This window comes from Canis lupus, unplaced genomic scaffold, assembly GCF_011100685.1.
Source record: "Canis lupus familiaris isolate Mischka breed German Shepherd unplaced genomic scaffold, alternate assembly UU_Cfam_GSD_1.0 chrUn_S883H1047, whole genome shotgun sequence".
Classification (NCBI taxonomy): Eukaryota; Metazoa; Chordata; class Mammalia; order Carnivora; family Canidae; genus Canis; species Canis lupus.
The window spans coordinates 21,265-32,808 of record NW_023331846.1 but is presented as its reverse complement, the minus strand read 5'-3'; the positions used below and the strand labels follow the sequence as shown (position 1 = coordinate 32,808).

General features: G+C 35.7%; 1 protein-coding gene across 3 annotated transcripts in view; it reads left to right on the top strand.

Annotated features, from left to right (window-relative positions):
* Positions 1-3,245: 3,245 nt before the first annotated feature.
* The window catches only part of LOC119879447 (rho GTPase-activating protein 20-like), a 29,419-nt gene continuing 21,120 nt past the window's right edge, over positions 3,246-11,544 (top strand). For all 3 annotated transcript variants that reach the window (XM_038589727.1, XM_038589728.1, XM_038589726.1), the window contains exons 1-4: positions 3,246-3,367; positions 6,026-6,067; positions 6,700-6,784; positions 10,340-10,417. In XM_038589727.1, coding sequence (XP_038445655.1) covers positions 3,264-3,367; positions 6,026-6,067; positions 6,700-6,784; positions 10,340-10,417 — 309 coding nt within the window. In that variant the 5' untranslated portion in view covers positions 3,246-3,263. The remainder of the gene's footprint in view (positions 3,368-6,025; positions 6,068-6,699; positions 6,785-10,339; positions 10,418-11,544) is intronic.

The window sequence follows — 11,544 nt, the reverse complement described above, 5'->3', positions numbered from 1 at the left end:
TATTTGTCATTTCTAATGGCTGAGTAATTTCCATTGTATACATAAACCACATCTTTTTATCCATTCATCTTTCGTTGGACGCCGAGGCTCCTTCCACAGTTTGGCTATCGTGGCCATTGCTGCTATAAACATCGGGGTGCAGGTGTCCCGGCGTTTCATTGCATTTGTATCTTTGGGGTAAATCCCCAACAGTGCAATTGCTGGGTCGTAGGGCAGGTATATTTTTAACTGTTTGAGGAACCTCCACACAGTTTTCCAGAGTGGCTGCACCAGTTCACATTCCCACCAACAGTGTAAGAGGGTTCCCTTTTCTCCGCATCCTCTCCAACATTTGTTGTTTCCTGCCTTGTTAATTTTCCCCATTCTCACTGGTGTGAGGTGGTGTATCATTGTGGTTTTGATTGTATTTCCCTGATGGCAAGTGATGCAGAGCATTTTCTCATATGCATGTTGGCCATGTCTATGTCTTCCTCTGTGAGATTTCTGTTCATGTCTTTTGCCCATTTCATGATTGGATTGTTTGTTTCTTTGGTGTTGAGTTTAATAGTTATTAAGGAATGTAGAAATGAAATAAAAATGATTTAATTTGGTCAAAAGATGAGATGACTATTAACTCACTGTCGTGAAATGACGAATAGTTACAGAATAGACTATGACCCCTGCTCCCAACATTTGTAAGAGAATGCCTCTATCTTAGAACAGAGGATATCTCCCTAGAATTCTGCAAAACTCCCCAGTTCACTGGGGCTTACCTTTTGGCATAAAGATTAAGGTAGTGGAAAGCAAGAAGGACATCATGTTAATACAACTATAATAAATGACTATTTTTAGAAATAAAACTGCAGTTCTCCTCCTCTTCTTCTTAAGTCAGTTTACAGTAGATTATCGCTTTCTAATTTCTGCTGAGATAATCCAGTTGGGTCAGTGATTGAGAGTAAAGAAACACAGTAAGACCTTAGAAGAATCTATTGAAGTATAAAGCTTTGTTGTAACACGTTTTAAATATTTCCAAGCTAGCAACTGGCTTTATTAATATAATGCCTTGAGATTTATCCTCTCACTCCCAATATAAATCCCATGAGAAAGCTGGGCTGATGGCTCTGGGGACAGAAATGAGGCTGAGGTAGGAAAGATGAAAAGGTTACTTCACGGTCAAGTGGTTACAAACATGGGCTTATGAGTTAGGCTGTCTGGGTTCAAACCCTGTCTCCTGCATTTGACATTTTATTTAAACTTTCTGTGAGTTTCCTTATTTGTAAAATGGAGCTAATAGAGACCATCTAGTGTAGTTGCTTGAGGATTAAATTTTTATATTTATATTTATAAAATATTTAGAACAGAGCTTGGCATATGATAAGTGTTCAAAACGTTATAGGAGAGTAGAAACCACACTCTGGGCTCTAGGATCATTCCTTGGTTCAACTAATCCTGGTGCTTTATTGAACTAAGGTTATTGGATGGCTTTTTCCAGGTCAATGTATTTGGAAGTTTCCACACAGGATCTTAGGTGTCTGTATATACACAGATACCTATATTAGAAAGAAAAAAATCTGTAAAAACAAGCAGATACCTGTCTATCATTCCCCTTGGGCATATATTTTTGACATGACAATGCCTTTTGAATTACTATCTAGAAAAATGATTTTATCTGTTAATTGACTATGTTCCATAAAAATCTTCAAGCACATAGATACAGGCACTTGGCTGTAATGTTGAAATAGAAAAATGTTGAAATAAAAAAATATGGAAAGATATTGGTATCCATCATATTTATATTCATTGTGTCCTAAGCTTTGAATCTACATTATCCTTCAAGTGGGCTTCCTAAAAGATTATTTTTATTTCATAAATCCCACTGAAGAGTTTTAGCTCTAATTTTTCCATGAATCAGTGGAGTCATAGGGATTTTTGCACATGAGGTGTCTTTCATCTCAGTTTAGTTCAGTGTTTTCCACATGTGTTTGAATACTCAAGGAGTTCCAGAGTGGAGGATCCAAGTTCCCCAGGCATTCCTTATAGGACTTGTAACTGTTTAAATCTCAAGCCCACCTGCGAGTCAAAGTTGTGAATTAACCAAATTAATCAATTAATTAATCAACCAAAATAAATCAATGGTGGTTTTTATCTTTGAGGTCAAAGAAGATTAGGCAGAAATTATCAAAACCCATTTCACCCCTTCTTACCCCTCAGAGAAATGGGAAGTATCCATGACTTACATATAAGACCTCCAAACCACTGATCTTGGATTGATTGATGGACAGATGGATGGATGGATGGATGGATGGATGATTTTTCAGTTGGGCTCAGTCTGTAGGCTAACAATTTTTTTGTTTTAGCCAGAATCTATGGGAAAATGGTATGGACAAAATTTTAAGAAAGCAAATTGAAAATAACCTATGCTTTAAGGGCTAGAAAATATTTTTTAAATTAAGGTTGAAAGTAACTTTTAAATCTTTCTGATCCAAGCTTGTTTTTTTTTGTTTTGATTTCATCTCTCTCCCTCACACTCTTTAAAAGATTTATTTGTTTGTTTGTTTATTTATTTATTTATTTATTTATTTATTTATTTATTATTTATTTTAGAGAGAGAGCAAGCATGAGTGGGGGGAGTGGCAGAGGGAGAGAGGAAGCCGACTCCTCATTGAGTGGTGAGCCCTACACAGGTGCATGATCTCAAGAGCCTGAGATCGTGGCCCAAGCCAAAACCAAGAGTTGGATGCTTAACTGACTGAGCCACCCAGGTGCCCTTGGTTTGTCTCTCTTAAGAAAAAAATTGTATAACTATTTTTATAAGTCATGTATCATGTACCTTTGTTCAGCCCCTCAAACACTTTTTGAAGTATGCAAGTCATAAATGAATAATTAACTGCAATAATAGCCATAAAATTATGTGTAATAGGTAACAAATCCAGCAATAGCAAATGAATTAATGGTTTTCCTACAAAGCTCTAAAATATACAGTGGTTACTCAACACTCACCATTCAAAAATATGGCTATTTGCTGCCATTAGAGTGTTTTCAGTTTTCCAAGCCAGAGTTTGCTCAACACACACATTGCAAAGGCCCATCTAACCATTTGCTGTGTGTGCACAGAGGGTAATAGAGATGTGGGAGACCTGATTTGCCCCGGAGCAGTGAGAACTGGTCTCTAATGAACACAGCTGTTCCCATAACATTTTGAAATGAACTAACAGAGGTCATGTTTGGGATCTTTCTAGGTATAAGAAAAACTTTAAGATAAAAAGAAAATACCACTGAACACCATGTGGATTGCCAACTGCATGGATACAGTGGGAGATGCCAACATCAGTTCTGGGAGGTCCTTTGTGTTGGGCTGGCCCACGGTAAACTTTGTGGCCACCTTCAGGTAAGACCGATGCCTTGGTGTCCTGTATCTACATGGCTTGAAAAGGATAACATTGAAATCTATTGTCTACCAAGCTGGTGACTCACTTTTTGACCTCCCATGACACTTGTTTTGCCTTGTACTTGGCCTAAGAAGGTGCTTATATCCACATGGAAACAAGTAGATAATGTATAGTGGGAACTACTGGAGTAATTTCCTTCAGTTTTGATCAATGGTTTTTCAAATGGGCTCTAGTAGCCACTTGAGGAGTTAGGAGTTCTAGTTCTGTGGAAGGAGAATCAACAGAGTGAGGTTCAAGGTCTCCTCTCCAAGATCCTGCCCTCTGATTCCCAGGGAGTATCTGCATTTTTAAATCACCGGAATAGATTTCTTGAGCAAGTACTATTAAAGGGTCCAATTAAATTTGAAAAATTGCTTTTACACTCCCAAGTTAATTCCCTTAACATCAGTATGTAATTATACAAAAAATTGATCATGCCGTTGGATACTAGGTTGCCTGAATTGCTGTGTACAGATTATCTTAGTTGGTGACGATCTAAAACAAAATATGATTCCATTGAGTAGAGTTTAGTTGTGTAAGACACATTTTTAGGCTGACAAGAGGATGGGGAATGTGGATCTCGACCCTGGATATCCTGAGCAGACACCTCTGAGTTTACAGGGATCATGCCACACTTGCATCTCTGTTTGAAACATCCACACCCCAAGCCTCATTCCTGTTTTATGCGGTTGTACTTAACACACTGCTTTCTTCTCCTCACCCCACTCCACCAAAATCTCACAGGTCATCATAAATGTAAGACAACAAAAATCTTTACAAGTTGTTAATTTATTAATCCTATAATGCAGCTGTTGAATTAATGAAAAATTTTCAAATCTTATTAGGAAGAAACATGTATTTATATCCTCTCTGCAGGTCTTCTTTTGCATAAAGATCATCAGTTCCCATTGCTTAATATCTTCTCCAGGTTGCAAGTGGAAGGAAAGAGTTTCAAATGGGAATTTAAAAAAAAAGGGAATATATAAAGTGTTTGGTAGGGGAGTGTCCAAAAAAAAAAAATTTCCCCCTAATAGGAGGAAAATGTGGAAGCCATTTAACTATTAGTTAAAAAGGCTGTATAAATAGATAGAAGGCACATATAACAACATCTGGCACCTAAATTTTGTTATTGTATTATTATTACTGTTCTGCGGATTGGCATGAGTAACTAGAAGCTGTGTCTATGCACCTAGGCAGGTTGGGACACTAAATGGGCATTCTACTTTCTTGATGCGACAGGTCCTGAAATGGTGATGGAGAGGGTGGGGAGTAGTGTTGCTGGTAGAATTATAGAATGTGACAGCCACTGTAGACAGTTTGATGGCTCCTCAATAAGTGAAACACAATTACATATGACCTCCAGACACATAAAGAGAAAGGAAAATATATGTCCATGCAAAAATTAATACACAAACTTTGGGGGATCCCTGGGTGGCGCAGCGGTTTGGCGCCTGCCTTTGGCCCAGGGCGCGATCCTGGAGACCGGGATCGAATCCCACGTCGGGCTCCCGGTGCATGGAGCCTGCTTCTCCCTCTGCCTATGTCTCTGCCTCTCTCTCTCTGTGTGACTATCATAAATAAATAAAAATTAAAAAAAAATACACAAACGTTTGTAGCAGTATTGTTGACAATAGTAAAAGAAAGAAAGAAGGAAAGAAAGAAAGAAAGAAGAAAGAAAAAGAAAGAAAGAAGAAAGAAAGAAAAAAAGAAAGAAAGAAAGAATAAAGAAAAAGAAACCAAGTGTATATCAACAAATATAAAATGTGGAACAGGAGCTAGGGACAGGAGGGAAGGGAGAGTGACTGCTTAATAGACACATGTTTGCTTTGGGGTGATAAACATGTTCAGTCACGATGGTTGCACAGAACGATGAATATACTAAAGGTCACTAATGGTCAATTTTCTTTTATGTGTAATTTACCACAACCAAAAAAAATGCTGGTAAGTGATAAGCCCACATGTGAATGAGCCTTAAGACATTTGCAACTTTGGATATTAAATGCTGTGAAAATTTTAGCAGAGAACATACTGATCTTTAGTAATTTTGCATCAGGGGATTGATCTTTCTCAGAAGATCACAGTGATGAAGAATACGGTTTTTAGGAACTAATTTAACATATTACAATCTGCCATATGTATAAAGAAATAAAAATATTACAGGTGTTTTTTTCTGAAAAAGATATTCTTGTTTCTGAGCCAAGACAGTTCCATCAAATTGCTAAATTTCTTAAATGTGATTTAATTTGAATGGTAATATTCTTTATATCCGAATAGCCCTTGCAGCTGCAGGAACACTCTGAGCTATAATTAACCTTTTTCCAGTTCTGGAAACTAAATATCAAAGTGGTTAACAACATGCCCGTGATCACATAGCTTGCATCACATAGTCACAATTAAGTTTTCAGATTTGAAATCAACTCTTCTTCCTCTTTAGGATCTACTTCCCATTGCTTTAATAGAGTCCACCAAAAGCCCAACTCTAAGGGGAGTACAATTTACACATCCCCATCCCTTAACAACGGGCTCCTGATATTTTTAATCTGGAATGGTGATCTTAATATGTTAGTAGGAGTATTGTACGTTCCTCAATTTTTTTCTTCTCATTTTTTAAATTGCAGTTCTTCAGAACAAAAGGAAAAATGGCGTTCTTACCTTCAAAGGTATTTTGTCAATGTATTATTATAAGTCTTTAACCCATGATGGAAAAATGTAGATCTCTTCAAAGCAGTGCCCCCAAACTATGTTCCCTTCCCTTAGTAGAAATTGTTACACTATCCTCCAATGATTTTATTTAATTGTACCCTGGCCATTACTACAAATAACCTGCTCTCCTTTACATGCATATATTGCTTATTTTTTATGAAATTCTGGTTATCACTCTCATCTTCCCCAGCTCTCCAACCTCATGATTATAGCTAACATTATTCTCAAAACATATATTAAATTTCCATAAGTGCAGTTTACCCTACCGAGTAATGCTGAAAGCAACTTCTAATTCCTACATTTGAAGGTGCTAGTATGCCCTCTGGTCTAGCTAGGCAGGAAAGCTTTGGTGACTGGATCTGCTGGTCAAATCTCACATGACGAGAGTGATCCATTGTTTTCCGAGTCACAGCTTATTTTCCTGAAATATTTTTGCATGTTTCCTTCTGACCCAAAATTTGGTTTTGCTGAGCTTATTTATATGCATTTAAAAATAACAAAGTACGTTAAAAACATGATCAACATAAATTGATTGGAAAGTAAGGTAATTTATCCTACCCTATTTTGGGTTACTATCAAATTCGATTAGGTACATCATGCTAGCCAAAGAGAAGGAGCAGCCAAAAAGCATTCTCCTCAAAATCTTCACTGAGAACATCAAGAACTGTGCCTGTGTGAGTATTTTTAAGACCAACAATTAAATTCTGAGTTCCTAATTCTGACTGAATGAAAAAGATGGAGATAGAGGTGGAGACACAGAGAGGGAGGAAGCAGTGAGTTGGGGAGAGAGGAAAGAGAGAGCAAAAGGTAGGAAGAGAGAGAGAATATTTAGAAAAGTACCATGAGGAAAAATGTATTTTCCCCCTCTCCATGTACTGCTTTATAGACCTAAAAACTGCGTCCTAGGTAATATGAAGCAAGAGGAATACATACTACAGTGCTTAAGCAAGGAAAGAGTATGGATGTTAAGTGTCTATAACATTTCTCTGGATCCTTCTAATTGCTTATAGTGGCTTGTAATACAGTGATTTAGAATCAACCATTTTTTCCCCAGTGGCCACCACTTACATACAGAATGGTCTGGATTGTCTCCACAGTCCTTTTTCCCCTCCAGATATTTTATTTGGTATAACTATAAACTCAGAGAAAAGTTGTAAGTATAAAAGTAATACAAAAAGACCCCGTATACTCTTTCTCTAGATTCACCTATTGGTAACACTTTATTCCATTTGCTTTATCACTTATTTTCTTCTCTCTGTCTATTACATGTATGTGTATACTTACGTTTGAGGGTCATACATATACTATGGCCCTTTTTCCTTAAACCTAAGCATTTCTTAAGAATAAAGATATTCTACAGTTATCACCTTTAGTGAATTTAACCTTGGCATAATACTTTACTCTGCCATTCCCATTCTCATTTTGTCAGTTGACCTCAATAATGTCTCCTTTCTAGTACAGGATCCACTTAAGGATCAGGTGTTTCATTGAGTAGTTATGTCAAATGCAGAGGAGTTTTAAAAAGTCTTTTGTTCCAAGGAATATCAGGATTGAATTGAACTAAGAGGGATGACACTTTTAAGGGATCAGCATATTTCTATTTCAATTTCTTTATACCGTGGGGAGAAAAAAATCAAACCAATTGGCCCAGTTTTGTGTGTAAAATTTGATTTCTGAAATTGTAGTACAGTAGCCAAGACATTTACAGTGATGAACAAGATACTTTGGGTATCTTTAAATGGCATTTTTTTGTGGTTGTTGTTATAGTTTGAAGTAGCTCTAGATCACACAAAACATTATTTGAAGGTGGAAAAAAAAGATATTCCTGGATAAAGCAAAAGCCATGCAAATATTTTGATCTGTTGCTAAGTGCAGGCTAGATGCACTGCATGAAGGAGAGAGAATTCTCTAGCAGCAGAGCACATTCTCGTCTCTGCCTTTGATATCAATTGTGGCAGTGGTTTACATTCAAACTTTCCTTGGAAAATTACCTTGAATTTTTAAAAATCAACTTTATTGAGGTATAGTTTGGGTGAAATAAACATTTCTGATGTTCTTCACCCATTATTAAAGATCCAGGTTTCCCACTGCACTGTTTCACTTCATTGTAGAAAGATGATTCTTAGCATTCCTTGTGCAAAACTGGTGCAAACAGATTTACTTAATTTCTTTTATCTGAATATGGCTTTATTTTTGACACTGACTCTTGAAGGATATTTTGGGGATGTAGAATTTTGTTTGCAGATTTTTTCCTTTTAGTCCTTTAGAGATGTTCCAGTCTTTTGCTCTTGATGCTTTCTGATGAGTAGTCTGTGATTAAACATTAATCCTCAGTAGGTGATTTGTCATTTTTTCTCTAGCTGCTTTCAAGTTTTCTCTTTATTTTTGTTTTTTAACAGTGTGGCTAGGAAGTACCTAAGCATGGTTTTCTTTGAATCTGTCCTATTTGACATATTCTGAATTTCTTGAATTTATAAATTGATGCCTTCACCAAATTTGGGAAATTTTAATCATTATTACATCAAATATTTCCTTCCTCATTATTTCTCTTTCTCTCCTTGTGACAGTTCCATTATTTGCATATCAGACACTTTCACATTGTTCAGAGATCTCTCAGGCTCTGTTAATTTTTTCAATCTTTTCCCCCCTTTTCTTCTTCACACTGGATAATTTCTAGTATCTATTTTCAAATCACTGACTTCTTTTCATCATCTCCATTATGCAATGTAGCCTAGCCAATAAATTTTTAAAAAATATTTTTCAGATAAAAATTTCTATTTTTAAATATTTTTCCTCTCAAAAAAAGAAAAATAATACTTCATTTCTATACTAAGATGCCTCTATTTTTGTTTATTGTGAGCACATTTTCATTTGTATCATTGAGCATTATTGTAATAGCTGTTTTTGGCTAATAGTCTAAGCATCTAGATCATCTCAGGTGTGGCTTCAGCTCTTGAAAATTGATCTCATTTTCCTGGTTCTTCATATATTAAATAACAGTTTGACTCATGAACAAAAACTAACTTTTCTTTTTCTTTTGAATTATTTCAAAAAATAGTTTGTTTTTCTGAAGTTATTTGTTTAGAGAGAGTTCCTTCTAATGGAATTTGTCTGTTGGGAGATCCTACAACATGCAGGAAAATATACATACATCCCTTGAATTACTATTTCAATGACTATTTGAATGACTATTGAATTACTTTTGGACCATCTGTGATATCAAGTAATTGCATTCAATTCATAGGAAGAAAAATACAATGAAAGGACAAGGAATGAATTATGAAAGAGCATCTTTTAACTTTGCTTTTAATATTTTCAAGGCCTGTGAGTGTCCACTTGTGCTGTTTCTTCTTTATGCACTGTTTCCTGAAGGACACAGGCCCCATTGCCTAAAAATGTTACAAAAACTGTATGCATAGTAAATGTTCTGGTTACATATTCTCTTATTTTAAAATGACTTTTGTAATTGAGATAGTTTTATAGATCCATCTCAGATTCCTATTAACCCCTTTCAGAAAATTTTCTGTAAACTTTTCCTAGTTGTATGGAGCAGTTTCTCAATGTATGGTCTGATAGAGAGCTATTATAAGTATCTACTCACTGGCAGAGTTGTGAATAGAACATAAACTTCTAACATTTCCAGTCTCATTTCCTAGATTCATTGGTTTTATTTGTCTTAACAGATTGCAACAATGGAAGTCTTAGTTAATCATGATGCCTGACAAAGAAAATACAGACTAAATAGTAGTTTTTAAAAAAAGTGTCATAGCCAGTTCTTATCTGATTTTACTGAAACCGACTATGTAATTACAAAGGAACTAAGCCATACTATACAAACACAACTCAGTAAGAGAGGAAAGTATCTAGTGCCTTCCTTTAATACTATCCCCCTCCCACCATTTTGGAAATAGCCTTATGGAGCTGAGGGTCACCCAAGTGCCCTCTTGGAATTCTCAGTTTTTCTCTTCCTTGCTTCAGCTGCTGTATTTTGTATGCCACAAATTCTTGGAGGGAAATATATGTTTTACTGACATGTTTCCTACTAGCTTCATGTTACATAAAAAAAATGAAAATATAATTAAGGGTTCGTGTTCTACACGTGCTTTACTTTGTCATTACCTGAAAACAAGCTTTACCTTTGGAGTATGGATAATAATTTGACAATTATTTGGTCACATGCTTTAAATCTAAAAAAAATTTGTAGCAATTTTCTTATTTATTTTTTACAGTCCGTAACTATAACAGTGACAAATTCCGACACGGCAAATGACACTATCAACATGTTACTAACAATGCTGGGAATAACCGTAAGTTGCCTATAAACTATTTTTAGTTTACGAACCAACTTTGACTTTTGAGATTTGTGTCTGGTGTGTGTATGTGTATGTGTGTGTTGTGCACCTCCCATCATAAGACAGCTGATTATTGTAGATAACAGTCATATTTTGTCCTTCCAACTTTAGAAATTGAAGGCAGCAAAGCTATAGTATTAGCTTATACATGAGTGCTATCTTATATTCCCATTTTAAATTTTCTGAAAATTCAAAGTCATAGCCTAAAATTGGGCTATAATTTTAGAGTGCTAATAACAACATGCAGTTTATTGTATATATTTAAATACAGACAATAACAATGTTTCTAAATTTCTTTTTTTTGTTGTTTCTAAATTTCTAAATATTTCCTCCTCTATTGGACTCTTTTCTGTGTTTTCAATTCTGATACGTCCCCATCCCTATTGACCCTAGTTATCACACAAGGAAGAACTCAATCTGTTTAATGAATCCTAAATTACATGTTCTGTTGTACCTTTTGACATAAGGACTACATGGCTACAAGCTACCTCTGTTTGATGCAGATCCTGAGGATGAAGCAGCTCATACTCTTTAGGAACTGGTAAAGACAAAGACAAGTTCTGAATAAGACCATGGATCTGGGGCATTTGTACATAGCACTTTCATCTTGTTTGGGTTTTAACTGTCTGTTCTTTACCTTTTGATGGTGCTCGTGTGAGTTGCTGATATCTTTTTATGAAAGAGAAATATATTTGAGGATGAGGTTTTATAAGGGAAAAAAGAGGGACAGTGATAGATGGAGAGAACCAAAAGGAGCACTTGGAAAGCACAGCTTCTTATCCAAAATCCTCTGTAAATGTGACGTGACATAATCATAAGATTGTTTGTAAATTCTATCTGACCCAATGGTATAATAAAGCCCTTTAAAACTTCAGAGCAACTGGAATTTGGCAGAAGAGATCAATGATTTCTGTACAAACAACATTTAATAATACATCCAAAATAAAATTGAATTTATATGTACTGACTAAAGCACATCTCTACATACATTTCTAACCTGTATGATATATAACCCTAAGTAAGAATTAAATCCTGGAAAAGAGAGTGAGTGGTTTGAGGGATGAAGGTGGGGAGATTGATTA